The sequence below is a fragment of the Cyprinus carpio genome, chromosome A5, assembly GCF_018340385.1.
Source record: "Cyprinus carpio isolate SPL01 chromosome A5, ASM1834038v1, whole genome shotgun sequence".
Taxonomy (NCBI): Eukaryota; Metazoa; Chordata; class Actinopteri; order Cypriniformes; family Cyprinidae; genus Cyprinus; species Cyprinus carpio.
In genome coordinates, this window is record NC_056576.1 from 20,046,193 (window position 1) to 20,072,698 (window position 26,506).

At 35.5% G+C, this 26,506-nt stretch overlaps 1 protein-coding gene across 1 annotated transcript in view; it reads left to right on the forward strand.

Moving 5' to 3' along the window:
* The window catches only part of LOC109072574 (laminin subunit gamma-3-like), a 65,385-nt gene that overhangs the window by 19,256 nt on the left and 19,623 nt on the right, over positions 1 to 26,506 (forward strand). Inside the window, exons 3-12 of the mRNA XM_042756345.1 lie at positions 3,350 to 3,480; positions 4,280 to 4,446; positions 7,545 to 7,733; positions 8,310 to 8,427; positions 10,203 to 10,301; positions 10,952 to 11,088; positions 11,628 to 11,744; positions 19,478 to 19,676; positions 22,542 to 22,645; positions 25,712 to 25,939. Of these exons, the coding sequence (XP_042612279.1) occupies positions 3,350 to 3,480; positions 4,280 to 4,446; positions 7,545 to 7,733; positions 8,310 to 8,427; positions 10,203 to 10,301; positions 10,952 to 11,088; positions 11,628 to 11,744; positions 19,478 to 19,676; positions 22,542 to 22,645; positions 25,712 to 25,939 (1,489 nt within the window). The remainder of the gene's footprint in view (positions 1 to 3,349; positions 3,481 to 4,279; positions 4,447 to 7,544; positions 7,734 to 8,309; positions 8,428 to 10,202; positions 10,302 to 10,951; positions 11,089 to 11,627; positions 11,745 to 19,477; positions 19,677 to 22,541; positions 22,646 to 25,711; positions 25,940 to 26,506) is intronic.

Sequence of the window (26,506 nt, forward strand, 5' to 3'; positions counted from 1 at the left end):
ACAGAGGCAGCTCTTTAGGTTGTAGAACACAGCTTCTATCTTTCTCTCTAATTCCCTCTCACTCTGTAGTACTGGAGCTGTTATTGTTTATCATTCATGACACATTTGTTTCTCCCCCAAAATGCGTCTTTTTCTACATGATGCACAAGTATTGTGAAAACAAAAACAAGAGAGGCAGAGAAAAGAGAGAGAGAGTTGAAAAAGGAAACTAGGAATAAAAAACTGTGTGTAGAGCTGTGTATGGGGCAGAGAAAAGACAGAGATGCCTGTGGGGCAGGCTGGCGGGCGGGGGGTGGGGTTGTTGTTTTTCTCTTTTGTTTACTCAGCTACTCTGAATAGGAATGGACTTAACATCCCTCCGAGAGGAGGCTTGGATGTGCTTGCTGGGACGTGCTGGCCAGCTCTGCTCCTTCTTTTATCTTGTTCCCCCAGAATGAAAGATATGTGCACTCACCTCCATGCGCCAGGCCGTCACACTGGGCTCAAAACCAATTAACACGGACAGAACAAGGGTCAACAGGCCAGCCACTGATAAGGATAACCAAACTCTGTAGCTTTCACACTAACACACAAATGCATGATCAAACCAAAACACACACTTGACCAGACACACTGTGTACAAATGCATGGTAAAAATAGGGAAAGCTCTGGTTTTGTCTCCTATTAGGGCTGCATGATTAATCAAAATTAAATCTCAAAGGCAATAAATCGCGATTAGGCAGAAGCTGCAATTGTCGTGCGTACCTTTCAGTGAAGCAAGGTTCTGTGATCAGCAGTAAATCTCCATTCAAAGGCCAGAGGGCGCTCTAGCGCTGAAACTCCAAATACGCCAGCAGAAGAAACCCAGGAAATCCTAAGTAGTTACTGAATAAACAAAAGATTTAACTGCTTTCATTGATTCAGCGTGACTAATAATACATGACTACGACTATATATGGTTTATCTGAGTTCATCTTATTATAATTTGTATTATAATAAAGTATATAATAATGCAATGCTAATCAACATAACCTTTGTCACTGCTTAGAATACTATGAAATATGTTGCGTGCCTTACTCTGTGTTAGAAAGAACATCATCTCACAGAAGGATTTATTTCAAACACTCTACTGACGTTATGAAGTGAGTCTGGAGTAAAAACATGTTAGTAAATGTGGTATTTTCACATGCTTACAGATGGAACAGCATTTACTACACAGAGCCGTAGTTCACTGAGAAGCTATGAAAACCTCTTTCATAATTGCAAAACGATTTCTTCAATTTCATTAAGCCGGGCATACACGGTGAGGATTCTGATGGTCGGAGGATCGTATGTCCATGCACATGTCACAAGTGAGTTTTATCTGAAAATTGTAGGGATGCAGTGGTATATGATATGATTTTACGACCTCCCAAATTCCGAAGCAATCGCATGAAGATCCCTGATGTAATGACTTGTATTGAACTGAGTTAAGAGAAGGGCAGTGTATAATAATAAACTGTGTTACCTATGTAGTACATTTAAAAAAAACCTCTCTCTAAAATCTATCTCTCTCATAACTGCATAATATTGATATGAGACGTGACTGTTTCCTAGGCCTACAGGTTTTTTCAGCCCCGGGAAACTGGGACGTCTGGTCACCCCGTGTGTGTGTGTGTGTGTGTGTGTGTGTGTGTGTGTGTGTGTGTGTGTGTGTGTGAATTATAAAGCCTAGTTAGACGCTATAGCCAGAAGCGAACCAAGATGAAATGGGGGCCCCAGGCCAAATTAATAGATGAGACCCTTCTAAAAAAGATTATTTTGTTAATATATCGTCGTTACCTAGATAAATATTTATACAACATACAAAAAGTGGTTAAAACACATATAATATAGCATAAATTGTTTATTTTTTAAAGCAAATTGTTTATTCTTTAACAAAATATCAATCTTCATCTTTATGGCAGAAGATACAATACTGTACAAATAAAGATTGAAGATACAGTACAATCTTTATATTTACAGTCACAAACATGTTGCTTACGAGCCTTAGCTACAGCAAATGCTGTCAGTATGTCCTCCATATTACAAAGACCTTTGTATGTTCCACTCAATTGAAATGCCAGTGCTGACAGCTATCCAGCGCCCGGGGAGCAACTGGGGGTTCAGTGCCTTGCTCAAGGGCACTTTAGCCATGGGTTTTGAGGGTGGAAGCGAGCACTGTTCATTCACTCCCCACCCACCTACAACTCCTGCCAGCACCAAGACTTGAACCTGTGACCTTTGGGTTACAAGTCCTCTCTAACCATTAGGCCACAGCTGGATGAAAATTAAAATTGTGGGATCCACACTGGCAGCAAGACACAGTACCCAGGGATGCAGGCTAATCATGTTTTTTTTTTTGTTGTTGTTGTTTTTTTTACTCGGCCAAAATTCACTTTACATTTTCATTCATGAAGAAGATGGGGGGGGGGGTGTTGTCTCCTGGTGGAAAACAAAGACTTTTGAAAATGACAAGAATTTACCATTATATCCAGTAGATGGCAGCAGAGGATCACCCATTAGCTCAGTTGCCATTTTAACTTCCTAGTTTTTTTCACGTCTTGCTCTTGGATTTATTATAAAATGACTATGAAGTATAGCTAGTGCAGGAAGCCACAAAGTCTCATGTCATTTAAAAATAAATAATGAATAAATAAGCCAAGACATCAACAGCCTAGTGTGGTAAATTATTTAAATACTTAACTAGTTAACTGCAAATTAAGTAAGTTATTAATGGTATAATAAATAATGCATTAAATATTTTGCCATTTTGTTTTTAGATTTAATTTAAAAAAAAAATTTTTTAAACATTGCCAAAAGATGACACATTAAAGGAGAGCTAAATTTCTGAATTTACTCTGCATCACTTAAAGGGGTCATATGATGTTATTTTAAAGATCATTATTTTGTGTATTTGGTGTAACAGAGTATACTTTAATGTTAAAAAAAAAAACACATTATTTTTCAAATACTGCACATTATTGTACTTCCTCTATGCCCCGCCTCTCTCAAACACTCATTTTCTGCAAAGCCCCTCCTTCCGACAAGCACAGTCTGCTCTGATTGGACAGATGACCCAGTGCATTGTGATTGGCCGAACACCACAAGCATGTGTTGGAAATGTAACAGACCGTTATATCTACAGTATAACAGTTGGTTTCACAATTTATCAGATTGCATTGTACAAAGTTGCAACCTGCATTTGTAAGATTACTTTTCCTACTTAATCTAACATTTAACCTTATGTGAACAGGTTACTTTATTCATGTTTTTGAGTTTAGTAAAATAATAATAATAATAATAATAATAATAATAATAATAATAATTTTATTTCCTTCTCTCTTTCTAGGACTGGGTGACAGCTACCGATATCCTCATCTCTCTGGACAGACTGAACACTTTTGGAGATGAGTTCTTCAAAGATCCCAAAGTGCTACGTTCATATTTTTATGCCATATCTGATTTTTCTGTGGGAGGCAGGTAAATAAAAATGTCTTTCAGCTGTCACCGATATTTTGTTGGCAGTTGTATACCGACGAAGAGAAAGGGGAAAGTGAGCAAATGAAGGAAAATGGCAATAGAGTGAGTGAAGAATAGAATGAGAAAGAGCTCTAAATATTGAGGGAAACTGGACTTTAGTGACAGAAAGCGAGAGAGAGAGAGAGAGAGAGAGAGTTTTGCCAGCCATGTGATCTACATTCTACATCATCAGTGTATTTATGGTCTAAACAGGATGTGGCAGAGACAGTGTTTGACACCATCTGCATTTTGTTTGTGTCTGTGTTTGAGTTTGTTTTTGTGTGTCTGAATTTTTACTTATACATCAAAGTGTCTTTTCCCTGTTCTCTGATTATTTGGTCTTATAATAAACTGTTAATGTTACTATGTTAATAATTATCAGGGTAAGTTGGGGAAAATACACAACACTTGCTAAGCTAATTTCTTGCCAAACCTACAGCAATAATAAACACAATTATCTACACTGTGGTCAGAATGTGTTTTTACTTAGTATATCTGTTGATCAACTCTGCCAATTCATTATTTTCTTTTAAGATCCCTGTAGCATATCATAATTTGCTTTGTGTTTTGGTGTCAGTTGGTTTCAAATTTAACCATCTGGCTCATGTATTATTCCCCTCCCATATGCCACATCCTGAGGTTTTTTTTTTTTTTTGTTTGTTTGTTTGTTTGTTTTTTAGCCAAAGGCAAATTTTTATGAATGTCCACAGAAAACATTGAGCCTTAAAAGTATGTTAACATTCTCTCAACTGTTTTGCAGGTGCAAGTGTAATGGCCACGCCAGTGACTGTGTCACCAATGAGGAGGGACGTTTGGTGTGTGCTTGTGAGCACAACACTGCAGGGGCTGACTGTCAGAACTGTGCCCCCTTCTACCAGGACCGGCCATGGGCACGGGCCACTGCCAGTTCAGCCAACCAGTGTGTGAGTGAGTATGGCCTGATTTGTTATGTTTAAGTGGATTCACCCTGAACTTGAAAATCCTACACTCAGATTAGATAGAGACAATGGTAATAAATAAACAACAATAATAATATAGGAGAATAAAAGTATATGCAAAACATTTTTTTGGTCTAAACATATTTTATTAGGTCAAAACATATATAGTTTTTTAATATGTGTGTGTGTGTGTGTGTGTGTGTGTGTGTGTGTGTGTGTGTGTGTGTGTGTGTGTGTGTGTGTGTGTAAGTTTTAAAAAGTTCTTCATTAATCCTGTTAAAAGGTAAATATTTTATCAACTGCTTCATTAATTTATTGACACCACAACCCATTGAGATTGTAATCTATAATCAAGAAAAAGAGCTGGAAAGAAATGCATTAGGCCCCAAGTAAATTTTATATTACATGATTAATTTAACAATGTTTTTCATTTTATTAGTTAAAAATATTTTTTCTTTGTTTTGAAGTAGCATATGTAAATTCAAATCAGTCAGAGAAAACTAAAGCTTTAGCTGAGCGCTCATCTGTGTGTTGTGTTTGGAGAATCTGAGAAATGGAAATGAACTAACAGTGATTTTAGCTTCTATTGGATTCTTTATTTCTGCATTATATATTTAATGCTTTAAACTTGATTAAACGTGAAATTCTGTTGCATACTGCAGAGTTTTACTTTCTCAAATTAACTTTGAAATGAAGTTGTTTAAGTAGTTCATTTGTCGCCTCTTGCACATTGGCTGTGATTGAATTTGCTTAGTTTACTCAGTGTAACTGAACTGATTTAATGAAAACAAATAATTAAAATGTGGTAAGTTCTCTATCTAAAATATACTGTAGATCAATTGTGTGCAACCAAAGAAGTTTTAAGATCAAAAAAAGTTATCATTGTATGTTGTACAATGTTAACGGTATCATCAGCATTTGCTGTAAATATAAAAGCAATATCTTGAAAAGATTAGCTTAGCTGCTCTGTATTTACAGCACAATCTTACATAAAGATGCTCACAGCAGTCATTAATTCAGTTAAACAACACATCATTTAGCCTTTCAGCACAATAACTAAGAAAGTTTCATTCGTGTAATGTGTTGTGTGCGTTTGTGCTGTCATGCGTCTCTGGTAAATACTTTAGGGGGATGCTGTAATTGGCTATTCTGACAAACCCATAAGGCGAAAAAAGCCATGTTAATTATTTTCATTCTGTATTCCACTAAGCTCCACGTTCCTTTAATTAACTCTGTTTCAGTGGTCAACAGATGGGTTTCTGTTGGTAATTGTTGTCCCTTCTCATCAAAGTGGATTTAATGTGCAAAAGCAGCACTATCTGTTGGTGAGGAGGTGGAAACAACTGCTGATGCATTCTGTGCATGGTTGCTTCACAAAGTTTTTTGTCACAGACTCTGCCAAGTTTATCATTTGCATGGCAGACTCTGAAAGCTTCCACCATATGCCTCTCTTGTAATACTTCAAACAGATAGACAAAGGACGTCTTTTTTACCCTCCAATCTGAACGTGTGAGAGAAAAGATGAAAATATGGCTTGCAAATCCTTGTTTTCCTTCTCAAGAATGTTCTCATACTGTTTGTTGCCACAGCTTTCATTATATATGCAATGGAAATGCTTTATTAAATTGCAGTGCTATTCTTTGCATGACTAAAAATTAGAAGAGTGGTTAAGGCAACCTAGAAATGTTTATTCATTACATCCAAACATCTCTTAAATGTGCATATTTACTAAAACATGTTGCAACTATGTGAAACCAGCCAGTTATTTCTAGGTTTTTTCCCAGTCTGTTTTAATGTCTTTATACACAATAGTTTTACAGTAATACGTGTTTGTGTGTTTGTTTTCTCTCTGTCACAAGTAGCACCGTACAGGATTGCAAAAATAATGATTTCAGATGTTTTTAAATGGATTTCCTGAACACTGCCTGTCAGTGCCCCACGTTCACACCACTGGTTGAATTAAAAAGTACTTTTACATGCGTAGTTATAATGGAGTTCCAGCAGGTCTTTGTGTAGTTGAGTTAGTCTTTGCCTGTCTGTCCATGTATGCATGACATATGTGTTACATGTCATCGCTGTCATCAATGCCAAGCTTCAATCACGTTATCTAAATTTGTTCAAAAGTTTGAAATTGGTGCAGTCTTATGTAAAAATGGTAATAAAGTAACTGTTTTCTATTTTAATGTTTTAAAATGTAATATATTCCATGTGATGGCAAGTCTGGATTTTCAGCAGCCATTACTCCAGTCTTCAGTGTCACATGATCATTATAATATGCTTACTTGCTCCGCAAGAAATACTTATTATCACAGTTGAAAACAGCTGTGCTGCTTATTTAATAGTTTTTGTGGAAACCATAATACATTGTTTTTCAGGATTTTTTTAAATGTAAATTTAAAAAGAACAGCATTTGTTTGAACAAATAATGTGTCGTTACAATGTAACAGTCTTTACTGTCACTTTAATTTAATAATTAAATTAACTGATTATTAATTTAATGCATCTTTGCTAAATTAAGGTATTATTCAAAAAAACTTTGGAACGTTAGTTTATGTTTTAGAGAAATCATTGAAAAAACGGCTTACTTAAAGTTGTCTGTCCTCATTAGGAATGTATTTAAATGAAAAATAAATTGAGATTTAATTCATTTAAATAAGCATTTTTCCCTTTTTTTTGCACGTTTCCTTTATTGTAATAGTATGCATTCCTTTCTTCAGTGGCAGCTTAAGAAACTGGGTCCCATTAGAGAGTGATAATGTGATGGTTATTGCAGAGTCAATAGACTGACAGAGCTTTAATAAACCTAGTGGTATCCCACAATGCCCCCCTAGGTAGCAGGTGCATAAAAAGCTGACTTTGTGCGTTCTGGTTCAATAATATGTTGAGAAGAAGGAGCCTGTGGCAGGGGAGCTTATTAGGTAGTGTGTGTGATCCAAAACCTTTTGAAAATGAACATGCTGGTGTGAATTTGACCGAAAGCTTTAAATTAATTTCCACTGCTATTTCTAATCAGTTCGATCTGTTGTTCTTCTTGTTTTTTCTTTTTCAACTATATACATTCCTCCAATTCTTTCTCTTGTTTCTCAGGGTGTAACTGCAGTGGTCTTGCTGATGAATGTGTGTTTGATGCAGAGCAGTACCGCAGCACAGGAAGTGGGGGGCGCTGTGTTGGCTGCAGGGAAAACACAGCTGGCCCTCACTGTGAGAGCTGCAGAGAGAACTTCTTTAGATCATTACCCCAGCAGCCCTGCCAAAACTGCAACTGTAATGCTGTGGGTGAGTTACACATACACACACACACACACACACACAGTCTTGAATGCTTTCTATTTGATACACTCATGCAAATGAACATATATTCATACAAATATACAGCTCTGAAATAAATACAAGGAAGAAAAGTCTCACGCACATAAATTCAAACAGGATTTTCTTTTTCTTATAGCTAATATTAACAAAGCATAAAACACCAGGTGATAAATAAACAAAAAAAGTTTATTCATGCTGCCTATTGGTGTAATGTTAAACATTAATTTGCATTTGGATATTGCAACATTAATATATTTAAATTTCCAAAATGTTAGGGGAAAAGTCATGCACTTGTAAAATGATTTGTTGCTGTTTAATTACACACTAATCATGTTCGTCTTGTATCTGAAATATCTGATTTTGCTTCAGGTGGCAAAATGTGTGTGTAAGATATTTTAAAATTTGCATTTATTAACCTTTACTGGCTAAATTTTTAGATGAGGAAATGATTCTTTAATGCAACTGAAACTATGTATTCGTTAAAAAACCCAAAGGCTATGAAAGTCTGTCAAAACCTGTCTCTCGCTCTCTTTCTCGCTCCAGGCTCTATGAGTTTGCAATGTGATGCAGAGGGAGTGTGTCTGTGCTGGACAGGTGTGTCTGGTGTGAGGTGTGACATTTGCAAGTCCGGTTTCCATTCTCTCGGCCCTGGTGGATGCAGGTAATGAGAGCCAGAGTATCCCTACCAAGAATGAGAAAAAACATTTGAATCTTGCATACAGTGTTCTGCAGAAATATCTGTCTAGTATATTGGTACACTTTAATTCACGGAGAACAGAATTAGGCCAATATATTTCACACTCATCTTTGGAACAAAACAATACTTTTGAACTAATTCAATTTAACTGAATCACAGCACAAATAAAACAATTATATATCACCTTTTTGAAGACCTCGTTAGTCATATATAGCCCTAAAAAGACAATACACTACTGCAGACTATCTGTACATATTGAAAAATTCAAAAATGGAGAATAACATCAACATCAAAAAAACATCAGACACAAAAAAAAAACATCAGGAAAAAAAAGGCTTCTCAGTATTTTACTTTAATATACATATCACCTCTTATATAATACAGTATCACGTCTTATATAAACACATTTTCAACTCAACCACATTTAAGAACAATTTGAAAGGTCCCCAAAAATTGTATATTTATTGTACTTTATCTTTTTTTAACTTGATCTCAGCATATAAATTAAATAAAAAGTGAAGGTGACAGTGGAATGTTAACACCAAGGATCTTCTTAGAAAATATTCTCCTTAAAGGGATACTCCACCCCAAAATGTAATTTTTTCATTAATCACTTTACCCCCATGTCGTTCCAAACCTGTAAAAGCTTTGTTCGTCTTCGGAACACAATTTAAGATATTTTGGATGAAAACCGGGAGGCTTGTGACTGTCCCATAGACTGCCAAGTAAATTACACTGTCAAGGTCCAGAAAAGTATGAACAATTTGAACAAATGAACAAATTGTTGAATAAAGTCGTTATTTTTGTTTTCTTCGCATACAAAAAGTATTCTCGTCGCTTTATAACGTTAGGGTTGAACCACTGATGGCAGATGGACTATTCTGATGATGTCTTTTAAATAGATCTTTCAATTCTGATGAACATAAACATAAATTTAAAGGCAGGCCAGATTTAATTGCAGACGTTTCCATATCTACCCAATGTGGGAAGTCCTGAGATAAAAAAGAAAACATTATTGTTCTAAGTTGTACAGCCCAATAATACCAATATAGATTAGACCTCCTCTATCATATGGCAAATATAAAAGTGTCAGGTGGAGTCTGGTACATCTGTTATTCCAAATGAACTTAGTGTTATTATTTTTTTAAGTTGTTGAAATAGTTGTTTAGTGGGAGGCAGAGGATAGTGTTGTTTTTTATTGTTTAATTTATGGCTTATAATAAATGTATTGTTTTAGAGTTGGTTACAGTTGTACTTTTACTTAATTTTGCTTCTGTTATTTTAAGAAAGAAAAAGAATCAATTCAATATTGAGCTGTGTACAGATTATATTCACCTGGGAAGATTTGCACTTTTCATATGCATAGTCAATGACGCAAATAATGGCATAATCCAGAAGAAAACACAGGAGAAAGGCAAACGTCAAACTAAAATTTTATACACCACTACACTTTCATGTGACCCATGTGGGTCACTGTTTTTGGGTGCAAATTAGTTGGTTCACTGGAGCAAAACGTGAAAGAAAAAAGATGAAAAGAGAGAGAGTGGAAGGAGATTACTTGTCAGAGAATTATGGGTAATAGCAAGCCAGGTAAAACCGTGGTTTCAGGCCATGTAGTAGATCATTGTGAGATTTAAAAAAAAAAAAAAATCTGACCTGAGGCTGTGAGCCAGCTGATCCGAACACTACAGGCTCATCAGTTGTGGCTCTCTCATCTGTGCATGTGTGTGTTCAAACAGGTTGTGTGAATGTGACGCCAGGGGCAGTGTAGGAGTGTGTTCAGCTGAAGATGGGCGCTGCCATTGCAAGACTAATGTGGAGGGTCAGTCCTGCAACAGGTGACTTTCTGCTTCTCACCCTCACATACCATCTCTCTTTGTGTCTTTAATTCACATCTCATCTCTTGTTTTTCTTATCGGCATGCATTTCGTTGGCATGTGCACAATAAGTGCAAGAGACATTAATATTATTGTATTTAGCACAGAGCAGATCTGTGACACAAATCAGTTAATCCAATAAGTGCAAATAATGCAAAAAATTTTTGTCATTTGAGTAGTCATTTGGATTACTCTTAACACCTTACATTGCTATTTACTAATGTTTTTTTACTCTATTAAGAGATAGTTTTTTCAAATATTGTTATTTTTTGATTTGCTACAAATCGTTTGTTGATTCAGTTGCATGAATTTATTTTTTTTGCTTAGTGTTATTTAGGATATTTTGAAGAATGTGGGTAACTAAACAGTTTTTTAATGTTTCAAACAGACTTATAAGTTTTATGTGAACTATTCCTTTAATAAGCTTCCTATTAGTTCACATCAGACGCACATACACAGATACCTCTAGCTATAATAAATTAATGGAGAAATGCTCATTTGCACTCTTCATTGCCCATCTTTACATAAATTATTTTGATAAATGTGAAGAAACCTAAGCACTCTACCAGTGTACTGTAAGTATGTTTTATGTGTCTTTATTTGTATTATAGGTGTAGACCAGGCTCTTTCAACCTCCTGCTGGAAAACCCAGATGGTTGTAAAAAATGCTTTTGCTTTGGACACTCCCTCGTCTGTTCGCCCTCCAATCAGTACATGGCAATTAATATTACTTCAGACTTCCTAGAAGGTAATGTATCAAACATTTTTACAGCCTCCCACTACAATCACACACATTTCTTTCGCCACTAACTTTATCAGCACTTTTTGTATTGCTTTTCCAGTAATAGTTGAGATATACAGTGGGGTTCAAAAAACTGAGAACACATAAAAAAAAAAAATAAATAAAAATAAAAACTAAAATCTCATTTTAAGTTTTGGGATTTTGACCATTTTAAAAAAGAAAACATTTGTAGTGTCAAATTAATTCAAATTATTTCAGATTTTGCAAATTTTTCAGATCATTCAAACCGAATTATCAGATTTGTGACACTGATCATGTGACTCTTTGCATAGCTGGTCAGTTCTTGCTTCCATTGAAGCACAATACTAACCAAATGAAACCAAATACTAACACATTCTGAAATGCACTTAAATTTCCACTTAGCAGTTTGTTATGCTGATCATTCAATTTGTGAAGAACATTTTTGTATTAAATAGTAAAGGGCTGCTCAATGGAAGCACTTTCACTAGTGACCTCAGACTTAGTTGTGTGTACTCTGTGCTCAGATCCAGATGGCTGGAAGGGTGTGTTCTCCAGAGGGCACGAGCAGTCCCTCATCTGGAAGGAGGGAGAAGTCTATCTGTTGCCCTACAGAGAGGAGAATGGCTTCTACAAAGCACCTGGTAGGACAACAAACATACAATTCCTGTTTTTGTGTTGGTAATGTACAAAATAGTTCCCAGATTTACAGTCTCTGTCACGATTGTTTAGTTATGCTGCCAATTAGAAAAAAATACGACAAGGAAAATATCTACAAGCTAAACCTGTAAAATTGATTTACATGATTTACAATAAGTCTGTTCTTTTCTGAGCAACTCTAATAAGCTGAACCCACCATATCTTACGGTTTGACTGCATGTGGTAGTGTTATTTATTAGAAGCTTTCTTTTTTATGCAAACGCACAAACAGATGATAAACAATGGGCTAGAATTAGCATGATTGGCCATAAACAGTGTTTTATAGAGCAGTATTTGAAGATAAACCAGCTGTACAGGCCAGTCCAGGGGCTAGTTTTAGTCCAGGACCCCTGAGTGTAGTGGACATGCTGAGGGGATTTACACTTGTCTACACAGCGATTTACCGCCACGGGGAGACACTTAGCCTGACCAACTTGGCTGCTCACTCTGGGAGAAATCCTGTTAACATGTCTCACATTGTTTTTTGATGGATTACGTGTGGTACGTAGACAAATAACACAATGTTACTGGACTGAATACTCTTAAAATACATGAATGTGGCTTTTTTATGCTGCATAAATTGAATAGTAAGATTACTGATGTATCCGCAAGGTCCTAATGCGTGTGTTTAGTCTCATCCATCTTTATTTTCCCACCATTGACTGGCCACAGAGATGTAGCATTGCCCTTTTGCAGCTCTTGGTGCCGTTTCTCTTATCGCTGCAGTGCAGAGCTTGTTTGTGCCGTTCTGGCCACTCTGCTAAAATGTGCAGAGATCTCATTTGCTCTCCTTCCCTCCCTCTGTTTTCCCACTCACTCGCTCACATCTCCTCATTCATGTGCATTTGCTTTAGAGTACAGCCACCCCAACAACTGCAACAACACCCAGGGACTTTTTAGATTATCTTTTTAATGAACATCACTCTCTTATTTGCGGCGTGTACTTTATTTGGATCTTAAATGCTTTTTACACATCACTGGTCTCAGCAGAGAGGAGATTTCTATGTGAAGGAAGAACGTTTTCCTGTTTAAGTCTGTCTTCAGTATTGGAAGGAGTTTAATAGATACTGTGTGTATTTGTGTGCAAATGTTTCACTAACACTTTAGTATAGCGACCAGTTCTCACTATTAACTAGTTGCCTATTAGCATGCCTATTATTTACATATTGGCTGTTTATTAGTATTTATAAAGCATTTATTCTACATGAACATATTCAACATCCTTAATACTACACAATACCTAAACTTAACATCTACCTTACTAACTATTAATAAGCAGCGAATTAGGATTTTATAGTTAATGGTTTGTTAATAGCGAGAATCGGACCTTAAAATAAAGTGTGACCAATGTTACTTCACTTGAAAAGCTCATCTAGTTGTACACAGCTTTGGGCTTTTGACACTGCTGAGGCTGCCATGTCAACAGAGGGGTGAGACAAGATACCATAGCCAAGACGCCAAGCCAAGAGTTTAGCTGGCTGACTGAGCCATGTTTTTTTTTTGCTGTGTGTTTTTTTTTTTTGTGTGTGTGTGTGTGTGTGTGTGTGTGTGTGTGTGTGTGTGTGCGTGTTTGTTGTTTGTTTTGTGTTCTCGGAGGTGGTTCTTATGGTTAGTGGTGGGAGTGGGAAGTTTATCATTGATTTGATGGGTTTGAGGAGTGTATAACACACATAAAAAAAAAAAAAGACTCACATAAACAGACAAACACACCTCCCAAAAGTTGGTTGCAAGCTGTCTCGGAGTCACAAACACAGATGGAGAGAAACGGAGGTCGCTGTGAGATTAGAGTTAGACAGGGATGGGTGTTGGAGGGAGATCTAAATGTCTCCCATCCTCAGAGAGATGCATCCAGGTACCACATTGTGTCCATGAACAACTTGGCCAGTGCACCCTGACAGCCAACCATATGCCTGGAAAAAACCTCTCCGGCAATCAGGACTCACTGGTGAGACGTATCAAATGTGATCAACTGAGACAAGTGGCACAAATTATGCTCAATCCTTTAATCACTGAGATTGATGTTTAAAGCCGGGGTTTAATCGTAATATCCAACACAGCTTCTCCTCCCGTATGTACAATTGTGCTGATTGTAAAATGCATAAATATCAATAGAAATAGAACTGCAGCAATAAGGCCAACTGCATCCATGCCTCCTCTGTTAAAAGGTCTGATATATGCCGCATTGATGCTGCTGCTGGGTCTTTTAGTACAGAGGGTGGTGTTGGATGACACCAGGAAAAAGTGCAAGCACACCTCACTGTGGTTGCAATGAGGTAAATACTGAATAAACACCTGCTTTATAAGCATGTCCACCCTCACTGTCTGATCTGCCTCTCTTCTGTGTAACAGCTGGAGGATCTTCAGTGTGTTTTATCTAACTTAAATAGATCTTTCACCTAAAAATTATTACAACACGCTTATGTTCTTTAAAACCTGTGTGACTTACTTTCTTCTGCAGAACATGACAATATTTTAAAGAATGTTGGTAACAGTTTTGGTGACCAATGAATTCCATTTTCTGGACAAAAAAGCACAACATGAGAGTGAGTAAATGATAACAGAATTTTCCTCATAATCACAATCACTCAACCAGCATATATTCCATATGTAATGTGATCCAAACAAAAATGAGTCTGTGAGAGATAGATAAATTGTATAAATATAAATAATAATGTGAATGATTTGATATAGTATTTTTCCTTTTTTGTATTGCATGTATTTGTATTATTTTTGTAATTATACAGTATAAATATATATTAAATAATAAATATTTAATTAAAATTAAAATAGTTTATTTTGTAGCATAATTTTATTCATATTAAATTATTAAGGTTAAATCAATTAGACATGACCTATGTCCTTAAAGGGATAGTTCACTCCAAAAAACTGAAAATCATGCAATTTGAAATCTGTATGACTTTTTCTTCTGTGGAACATTAAAAGAAGATATTTTGAAAAATGTGTTGCAGTTTTATCAATACAATATAAGTCAAAACTGTTATCAAAAGAAGATATTTTGAAAAATGTGTTGCAGTTTTATCAATACAATATAAGTCAAAACTGTTATCAACTGGCTACCAACATTTTCAATGATCTCAGAATTTTTTTCTATCTTTTATTCTAATTTTATCCATGTTATAATGTTGAATGGACTGAACTCACCAGTATTAATTTCGTTGATGAATAGTTTTCGTCATAATTGTCGTCAACCACATTTTTTTCACAGACAACAACGAGACAAAAACGAACTAAAACTCTTTTTTGAATGACAAAAACTATGATGTAAATCTATTGACATTTTCATCAACGAATAAAAACGAGATGAAAATGTTAGGGAGGGACGATATGGGAAGAGATTCATTCAGAAAGAATCTGCTGCGTGGTTCGGAGTTTAGATGCGTAACTTACATATGAACCGGCGGGACATACTGTAAGCTAACATACACTTCAAAATATGTGGGAGTAAGAGAAGAGAAGACATATAGATAAATCTGATGATGCAAGAGAGAACTCAATTCGGTCCGGTTTTCAGAGCGCAGACACTGAAGCATATACAAACAGAAAGCGCATCTCACAGTACACGAGTACTCTTTTGCATCACATGAACAGAGAATTACACAAAAAATGATGTTGAATTGTCTGTTTTGACTAGTATTTATGTAAACACAGATGATTACGTCTTAAGTGAATGTAAACAGTAGGGAGAACGTGTATCAGTACATTGCATCCATTGCAGCTGTGTAATCGGTTTTAAAGGGACAGCAGCCTAATTTAGTTATTGTCTGAGTCATTGATGTTAATCACGCAACAAAAGAAAGACAGAACATCACAAACTGCCCTTGACTGAAAAACTTTAGTAGCCCCAACGATCAATCTAAATTTATTTACAGAAATAAATATGTCTGCTTGAAAGAATGAAGAATATGGTAAGCAAGTTGCTATAAAGAATGCATAATTAGTCTATATAACCATTGGTGTTTCATTAAAAAGAAGACCATTTTAACATAAAGGCATGTTGTGTGTCACTGCAGTTAAATCAGTGTCTATCATGATAAAACCTTAATATCAAATATAATGCGTTTGAAAATTATAGAGAAATGTTTAATAAATGCACTGTAACTAAACCCATTAGGTTTTAGCCGACTAAAATTACTGTAGATTTAGTCAACTAAAATCTTATGATATTTAGTCGACTAAAACTAGACTAAAACTAAAAACAATTCAGATGACTAAAATATGACTAAAGCTAAATAACATTTTAGTCAAAAGACTATGACTAAAACTAAATAAAAATTTGCTGTCAAAATTAACACTGGAACTCACAGCCTTGCTTTCATTTGCATCAAATTGACTGTGCTGTCTACCTGGGCTGAGTTTTATTGGAACTGTTTAAACACTGAATGTTCAAAAAAACATTGTTTCATTTCCATTGCTTTAGAGATTATTTCCTAACATTCAGCTCTTACTGTATGTAGTACAAACCCTAAACCCCAGAAAGATGTAGAAAATGCATTTCAGCAGGCCTCTCCCTATAAAAATAACCCAGATGCTCAATCCATCCCCTCAGAGGGTCTGTTTGTGTGAAGCTGAGGAAATTTAATTGAGGCTCAGTGGGTTTAATTGAGTCAGGGAAAAGTTAAAGCTGGGTTGATTGTTAAGTTTGATGGCGGCTCACTAAATGTCACCAGGCTTTGTCGTTGTGGTGACGATTAATTTGTTTATCTGAGAGAGGGTTAACACCTCCATTTAATCAAATCTGATCTTGAAAAGATGGGAGTTAAACGGGTAGCACTGAAAGCTATGAGGGACACGTTATTGTTTTGAACTACTGACTGTATTTTCTCATTTATAGCTTCAGTTGTTTCGCCAAATACAGATTGTCGAGGGTCTCCAAAGAATCTGTCTCGTGTGTTGGAAGAAAAACACCCACTGTAGATAGTTTTCTTTTCCCAAGTAAAAATTTGCCTCAGCATCTCTTTGGGTGCCGGGGTTTGTGAATTTGTTTTCAAAGGGAAGGTTTCAGCGTGCTGTCAAACCTAAAAACAACAGGAATCCAACAGGTACAGAAGATTTTAGCCTCCTTTTGTTGAAGTTGACTCATTCTTGTCTCTGCATGTGGAACAGCGGGGGGCGGAGAAGAAAAAAACACTCCTGCTAAGTATCTAACATGCTTTCAGGTTGTCGGGCCTTAGAATGTTTTGCAGCTTTGTTTCAGGTGAAGCATGCAGCGCCGTGCATGTATTTCAGGTTCAGTTCAATGGTGAAGAGATGATGGGAACAAGAAACACCTAGGGGTGCCACATAATGGTCCATTGAGAGGTTTGATCCCACAGAGTTGCCAATGCTTTAGATAAGAAGAAGGACAATAATGTTACTGATTTGTGTGTTGATTTGCGACAGTGTGCAAAGAATTATGAGTTGCCACATATGCCATTACAACTGCAAAATCACAATTACAAAGTAAATTTGAATGTGTGTATTGATTGAAACATTGGAACCTTTTAATATATTCTGTTACTTCATAGATCCTAGATGGGTAACTAATGAATGTGAGATGCAGTGTCCAGAGACCCCACGGATGGGCTGACATCACTGAACCTCTATCACAGCACAACCACTATCTCTAAGCAGAGTGTCTAATCACCACCAGCAGTATAGGCATTTCTCTCAAAGTCCCAATACAATAAAACTGTTTTACTGTAACCACTGGCTATTCTAGTGTCTGGGCAAAAATTTTACAGTCTGTTTTTCCCTAAGCTCACCCTCTCCATCCTATTCTATCACATTTTTCGCATCTATTACTTTCGCTTTATGTCCTGAGATGTGTAACTCATCTCTGGAAAATATTCTTCAACTGAAGCAAGCATTAACTTCAGTGAGGAGTAATGACTAGCCGCCTACAGATACAGTAGCCCCAAGTAGAAATTACAGTCCTGCGAGACCCCGCAGCACCAGCTGCTTGGAGACGCCCCATCAAAAACAAATAATTAAACTCACTCACACACACACACACACACACACACCTTGGGATGGGTGTAAGCATTATTTTAAAGGGTGTGCAGTATGAGAAATTAAAAAGAGTTCAAATAAGAGTTCAAATTCATTCTGCAGGGAATTTTGCCTCTATCATAATTTTGACTTTATATCTCAGAATTCCTTGTCATAATTACATAGCTTATTTAAATATTATATATCAGTTATTATATGTTGGACTCAATAACTTTGTTTTGCATTGCTTTACACCTTTTATTTATTTATTTTAACAGTATTGAAATACATTCAAATGCTGTTTGCAATATCACTTTTACATTTGCTGTGCCTTGTTTTCAGTGTCAGGTCACTGTAGGCATCTTAACTTGAAGCTCCTGGAGGCAATAATACATACTTGAGTGATCTGTTTCAGTGCAACTGTTCATGCATAATAGAATAGGATGGCCTAACTTTTGCAATGCTCAAAAACAAATTAAGGAATTTTTGCATCATGCAAATTAATTTGGAATGCATTAAAAGAGGCATTTGCATTTATCTACATAAAGCCACTATGTTTGCACAAACATAAAAAGTAGCCTCAGAAAATAGATAAAGACACTGCACAGTATATGTACATAAATAGAGTACAAGAACACCAGCCCTGTGCGTTTGAATTTAGAAATGAGATTCAGTACCACATGCTGCTGCATTCTCTACTGGTATCGTAAATACTACTGCTACAAAAGGAATGTAGTAGAGCTAATGTCAGGCTTGACTGCTGATGCTTTAAAATGTGCCAGCTACTTCCACTCTGGCCTTTTCTGTATTACAGACTTATTCAATGGAGATGACTTTATGAGTCACAAAAGTTTAGTGATTTAGGCCTAAAAGTTGGTTAATAAAAGGAGGCATTTTGTTATGTGTTTCTCTCTCTCTCTTTTCTTCCTCACACACACACACACACACACACACACACACACACACACATAATCATATAGATAGATAGATAGATAGATAGATAGATAGATAGATAGATAGATAGATAGATAGATAGATAGATAGATAGATAGATAGATAGATAGATAGATAGATATACATACAGTGGATATCGTTTGCATACTGTATATGTGTGTTATTGTGAAGTGTGTGTGTGTGCGCGTGTGTGTATGCATATGTATGTGTGTTTGTGTCCATGCATGTGAATTTTTGTGGAAGCTCAGCATGGAGTTCTTTGAAGTCTTGTTAAAGCTCTTTAATGAGGCTGGAAGATATGAGTGGCAATTATGGTCGTTCTCTTACACTCTCTTGTATATAGAGAGAGACACAATGAGAAAAAATATATATACAAACACAATGAGATCAGAGAGATTCTGAACACTGAACATTTTTGAACTGAACATTTTGGTTTCCTATTATATTTTTACTGTTGTTATCTTTCACGGTCACATACTCTTCATTGTGCCGGTGTTTATCTTTGGTAATCGGGTCGTTGCGGCTCAGTGGCTGGTGTAATGTGCTGGTAGTCTGCAGGTTGTGAGTTTGTGTTCCAGAAAATTCTGTGCTGCCCTTGAGAAAACCACTTAACTCAATTCACAGCCCAGCTGTTGCTATCAGATAGATCTTACACACATGTTTGCTTAATCACACCATGGTCATGCAAATTGGAATATGTATGGTAATTGTTAAATGTTTTATCTTTATATTGCAGATAAATATCTGGGAAACAGGTTGCTAAGTTACGGACGGACCCTTAGCGTGTCATTTACAGCTGAGCTGGAGGAGCTCTTGCCCAGAAGTGTGACCGTGATGCTGGAGGGCTCTGGAATATTGGTTACTGCTGATTTGTACTCTGAACAAAAGACTTATTCCTCACTGGAGAAGATGCCCATCAACACTTTCACTCTAAGGTGTGTGTGTGTGAGTGAGTTTGATATTCCCAACTATTTGCTAACATGTGGGCAGATATTGAATGCATTGCTAAAATATGGGGTAACACTTTAGATTAGGGAACACATATTCACTATTAACTAAGAGTTTTCTTTCAATAAACTCCAAATTTGCTGCTTATTAATAGTTTGTAACTTAGTTGTTAAGTTTAGGTTTGGGGTTGGGTTAAAGGATCTGGAACATGGTCGTGCAGAATAAGACATTAATATGTGCCTAACAAGTACTAATAGACAGCCAATATGCTAGTAATATGCATGCTAATAAGCAATTAGTTAGTAGTGAAAGTTGTACCTTAAAATAAAGTGTTACCAAATATGGTACATGGGTTAAAAGGAATTCAAAATACTGATTTGGATTGAACATTTCAAACTAAAACTACTTGCTAGTCTGCCAGGATTTTTCTAATATGTATTTATCTTAAATTTCATGGTGCTTATGTAAATGGACAGGAATCGTTTAATCAGATCACTTATCTGCCTTTGCTCATGAACTATACAATAACTGATTGTATAATGAGAGGCAACATGTCATTTTGGCCTCATCTGTACTCCATATAAAATGTTGCAGATATAGTAAGAGTAGTGTACTAAACCAAATTTAGCCAAGATTTTAAGTAGGTGTTTTAAAGCAATGTAGTTGAAAGGGAAAAGACAATGTGCTTATTTGATTTGCATCTAATTATGCCTCATTGTGTGCTGTTAACAATGATTTGATCACTTTTTGTGTCAATAATTAAGCCAAACAATCTTCCCACATTAGTATGTTTAGTGATTTTATGTTTTCATGGCTCTGTGGAATCCTTTATCCCACTTTTAAGAGTAGATGCATTTACTTAACTTCACCAATTTTGTCACAAAACACATATCTTAAAATATGAGCAAATAAATTTATATGAATAATTGTTTTTACTAATTTTAATTTTTTTTGTCATAACACTCTTAAAATTTTGTATTGACATGTTTCTTTTGTTACTGCCTCTTTAGGATCCATCACTTTGTTTTATTCTTTATTTGTAATAAATTAACACATGTAAATGTAATTATACAAATCAAAAGGCATGTAGAGTAACATTTCACACAAATCAGAGGACAACCAAAAGACACAATGGCTTGCCAGAAACCACTGATTCTAAGATCTGGTGGTAAACCACAAAATAAAATATAAAATAAACATATTGATCTTTAGGAATATTTTCAGACATATTTCAGCATGAATGTACAACTTGTGATGGGTATAAAGATACCAGATTTATCACAGGATTGAGCTTTCTGTTAAAAATATAGCTCTCTAATTTCTTCTTGCAGTACTGTTAAAAGCTGGTTATTATAGCAATTAATACACCATTTCCACCTGTCTTTAGCACTGACAACCTAAAAAAAATGCATCTTAAAGGGATAGTTAACCCAAAAATGAAAATCCTGTCATCAATTACTCTCCCTCATGTCGTTCTAAACCCATTAGACCTTCATTCATCTTCAGAACACAAATTAAGATATTTTTGATGAAATCCGAGAGTTTTCTGACCCTGCATAGGCAGCAATGGAACTGAAACATTTTATGGCCCCAAAAGTTAGTAAGGAATAGCCCATGTGAAATCAGTGGTTCAACCGGACTTTTATGAAGCTACGAGAATTTTTGTGCACAAAGAAAACAAAAATAACAACTTCATTCAACAATTCTTCTCTTCCGTTTCAGTCTTCAATGAACTTTCTGGAGAGTACCGTGACACATGCGTGTGATGCTGATAATGCAGGAGCTGGTGTTCTGACGAAGAACCCAGGTGCACTGCACCTTGTTTGCAAGCAGAAAAAGATCCACGCTGTACATTAAATAGTCTTCGTAAACATATCTGAAGATTTCGACAGAGAGGATGACTTGGAATTTTTTGCCCAGCCTTACTTACTTGAATCATAATATACAGACGAGGAACTAAGAGAGATGGATGTTCTACGTCAGAACACCGGCTCCAGCGTCAGCAGCATCACAAGCATTTGTCATGGTATTCTCTTGAATGCGTGTCAAAGACTGACATGGAAGAGAAGAAATTGTTGAATGAAGCTATTTTTGTTTTCTTTGAGCACAAAAAGTATTCTCGTAACTTCATAACATTACGGTTGAAGCACTGATGTCACATGGACTATTACTAACTTTCTGGGCTTTGAACGAGTCAGTTCCATTGCTGTCTATGCAGAGTCAAAAAGCTTGCAGATTTCATCAAAAATATCTTAATTTGTGTGCCAAAGATGAACAAAGGTCTTATGGGTTTGGAACGATAAGAGGGTGAGTAAATAATGACAGAATTTTCATTTTTGGGTGATCTCTCCCTTTTAATAACAGGTGAAAACAGAGCTATGTTATAGGGAAAAATTGTGTGAATTGCTTAAAATAAGTTTTCTTTTGTGATTGCGCTCGAAGGTTTTTCTGTTTCTATGGCAGACTGAAACATTTGCCCACTGAGACCAGGTGTCTTATTATCAACTATCAAGTATTTATTTTTTTTGTAATTATAAATGTGTGAACAACATTAATAAACATCAGAAAACAACTGTGACCTTCTGTTTATAGAAGCTTCTTGCATTTGTATTTGATGTTTGACAGGCACTTTCCTTCCAGATTGACAAGAAAATTCATATATTTTGTGACTCATTCATACAGAGAGGCTTTTCTTATTCTGTCGGCTGGAATTGACTAAACCTAGTGTGCCTCAGCTTCTTCAGTAAATAAAGTCTGAGGAGCGCTGTTTTCTCTGGAAAAACACTAATGTAGTAATTAAAGTGGACGCAGTCACATGTTTCTGACTATTATCTCTTCTTTGTGGTTTCCAGGCTAACAGAGAAGAGTGTAAATCCATCTATTGCCCCATTTGAGTTTCTCCGAATGCTTTACAGTCTAACTGCTCTACATATCAGCAATGCAGGGGGCCAGAACTGTAAGTCATTGTTTATGTATCTATGTGTGTGTTACACAATTGTGTAAGGAAAAGACTGAAATGATACAGAAATGCAATCATTAAAGACTAAAAGAAACTGATTTAAAATGGCAAGACAACATGCATCTCAAACTTGGCAGTATGTACTGTACTGTAATCATCCATCAAATAGTAGTCTAGAGGAGCCTGTAACTTACGTCATGCCCCCCAATTCGTTCCTGGCCTGTGAATGTGTTTGGTGATTGCCTTTCATTGTAGCATGATTTCTGTGCTGTTTAGACTGAATTGCAAAGTGGCATCATTGAGATATATGCAGTGATGTACCTAATCAACTTGCCAAGTGCAAACTAAGTGTCACAGACTGAAATACAATGTAGCTTCTGGCATGAATTCATTATTTCTTTAAACATAAAGCACCATATGTTGTTTTCCCTTTAACAGATTATTTTTTGACATTAAAAACAATGTAATGATCTTAACAATGTAATATATTTAAAATACAGTACATTTATTTCTCATTTCTTAATATTAAACCTAAAATGTGTTTTAATGTCTCAATTGATGAGGATTGTATGATCTTTGAATAATATCGGTCTTTAAATGCAATATATTTAATGTGAACCAAAAGTATACTTGCAATAGTTCCACTTTAGCACAATCAGATATACTTAGGTATATCTTTAGTTGGACTTCAGCACTACTTCCGCACAATTAAAGTGCATTAAGTGTAAGTTTACTTGTAGTAGCTTCTCAGTAGTTTATTATAATATCTTTTTATTATAAAAGTAGTATTGAATTGTAGGTTATTTTTTATTAAGCACATAAATATGTAAATGTATTTGTATATACTTAGCATAAAATAAATTCAAATACAGTACATTCTAGTATATTTATTTTTAACTAGGGTAACCAAAAGCAATAGCATAAGTCTATTGCATTTAACATTACTCATGTATAACGATTGTGATTCAGTGAAGCATTTATATGTTGCCATTTGTTATTCCTGTTTGTCTTTATTTAGTTTTAGAGGGTTAAGAGATGTGCCAAGAGAATTGCATCATTCACATTTTTCTTCTTCTTCTTCTTCTTATTATTAATGGTAATAGTAATAATAATAATAATAATATGTTATTTTAATATATATATATATATATATATATATATATATATATATATATATATATATATATATATATATATATATAAATAGTAAAGTAATAAAAATGTTATTTTAATATGTATATTTCTATATAGTGCCTCTACAGTTTCAGCTTCTCAAGGCACTTACAAAAAAAATTTTTGTTGATATTTTTTATTGTTTTGTTTTTTTGTTTCTCAAGGTCCTTTAAAAAAAATCTAAAAAAATACAATAATTTACAGAGGTAGCTAATGACAAGCATTGAGAGAAACAAATTATTATTTGTATTTATTATTAATATTAATTGTTATATTTTTTATTAAATCCCTATTTCAGTATAATGCCTAAACAGCTACTCAAGGCCAGTGTTGTGGGTAACACATTACAAGTAACGCAAGTTACGTAATCAGATTCGAAATAACTAATAAAAATTTACTTTTTCAGATACGTAATGCAAGTTATTTGAAGTTTAATTTCAGTCCAGAACAAAACAGAGAGCGGTATTTATACATGCAGAAATTACTACACCATTTTCACATGTATTTAGCACTTAAAACTTTTATAAAAAAGGGAAAAAAGGCAACAGGTGGAAACAGAGTTATGTTATAAGGAATATCTTTTCTCTCACACACACTCTCTCTTGTCTGTTTTCTTCATCAAAGGAAGTAAATTACACATTACCAAAGAGCACAATTATTTCCCTATAATTGCTGGTATTTCTCAAAAGCGCACATAAACATTAGTCTTCCTGGCCATGTCCTGATGAAAGTTGGGAAGCTGAGACGATAGGACACAGAGACCCTGGAGAAAGAGAGAGATGAGGTGAGAGGGAAATTTGATCTGTACAGTCTCCCTCTATCACTATTTATGAGGCGGTATGGATCCCTGAGAGAAACAAAGACCCACTCACCTTCACCATGTTCCACCTCTCCCCACTCAGCTCTTATTCATCAATTCATTCCTTGTTCATTTATTCATATGGTGATCAAAGATTCTATCTGCTTGCACCCAGTGGTCCTGATGTCTGTCTGTGTGTAAGCAAAGGTGAGAGAGAGGCAGAGGGGAGCTTTTTTAGCAGGTAGGCTAGCTTAGCTACATCGTGAGGGCAATTACAAGTGGACGGGACACAGTGATTTCACACTTAGTGTAGATTCATGGTGGAATGCTCTTTACAAAGAATCCCTCTTTGCATTAAAAAAAAAAACACCTTTCCATGAGCACTCTTAAAAAACTTTAGTGTTCTTTACTGTTATGGCATTTCTTTGCACCCCAAAGATTAGAAGCTTTATTTATTGATTTAGTTGTTTGTTTGTACTACTGTTCAACAGTTTAGGGTTGGTAGGTTTTTTTTTTCTTCATTTTTTTAAAAGGACTCAACAATACCGCAAAAAAAGTAATATTGTAAAATGTTATTACAGTTTAAAATAGCTGTTTCCTATTGTAATATATGTTAAAATGTAATTTATTCCTGTGATGGTGAAGCTGAATTTTCAGCAGCCATTACTCCAGTCTTCGCATGATCCTTCAGAAATTATTCTAATATTCTAATGTGCTCAAGAAACCTTTTTTAAATTATAATAATTATTATTATTATCAATGTTGAAAATGGTTGTTCTGATTAATATTTCTGCGGAAATTGTTAAATATTTTTAAGGATTTTTTGAATGAATAGAAAGTTCTAAATAAAAGCTTTATTTGAAATGGGATTTTTAATATTATTTACATATATTTTTACTGTCACTTTTATCAATTTAATGTGTTTTTGCTGAATAAATGACTTAATTTCTTGAAGAAAAAAAAAATTACTGGTCTCAAGCTTAGTGTATTTATTTATTTATTGTATAAGTATGTTGTACGATTATTGTAAGTGATTATATATATATATATATATATATATATATTATTTTTTTTTTTCTTCTTGTTTACAGACACCTCTCAACTCTCCGGGGTAAGCCTTGAATCTGCGGTCCGGAAAAACTACAATATGTCCCCACATGCTTCATGGGTGGAGGAGTGTACTTGTCCCACAGGATTTACTGGGCAGTTCTGTGAACGCTGTGCTCCTGGATTCACCAGGGAAACCCCTAATGGTGGACCCTTCTCCCCTTGTGTACCTTGCAACTGCAATCAACATGGGACCTGCCATGCTGAGACAGGTTGGTAGTGTGTTTTCTGTACTCAGAATTAATGCAGGGTGTCATCCAATGAAACAACATATACTGTTTCCCCACCTTGGTAATGTTTCTTGGTTTCACCTGTAGACAGATATTTTCCTTATACTTACACTAATCTTCACAAAATTTGAAACACTAATAAGTTGTTGTTTTGGGGAGAAAATGACACTTATTCACTAAGTATCCATTTCATCCATGCATTTCTAATCATTTATCATGCAAGAGTCAGATGTGGCTTTTTCTTTGAGCTCTTTCTAAAGGCCAGCAGCATCTCAGCATCTTCCCTTGACTGCTGCAGACAAAGCTGGTGTTTTTAGCGTGTGCTGTTCAATGGAGCTTCCAGCTAAACATCAGTGAGGGGTCTCTTTCTCAAACTACACACTCTTATGTGCTCCTCATTTTGTTGTGAATCTGGGCTTTCCAATTCTCTCCCCTGTGCTGGTTGAATCCTGTTTGCTTTGTTCTTTTGTTCTTGTGTACAGAATAGCCTTCATCTCTCAAAAGAACAATAGAATGACTAGAAAACTGTGTTTGTGTTGGGCCATTTAT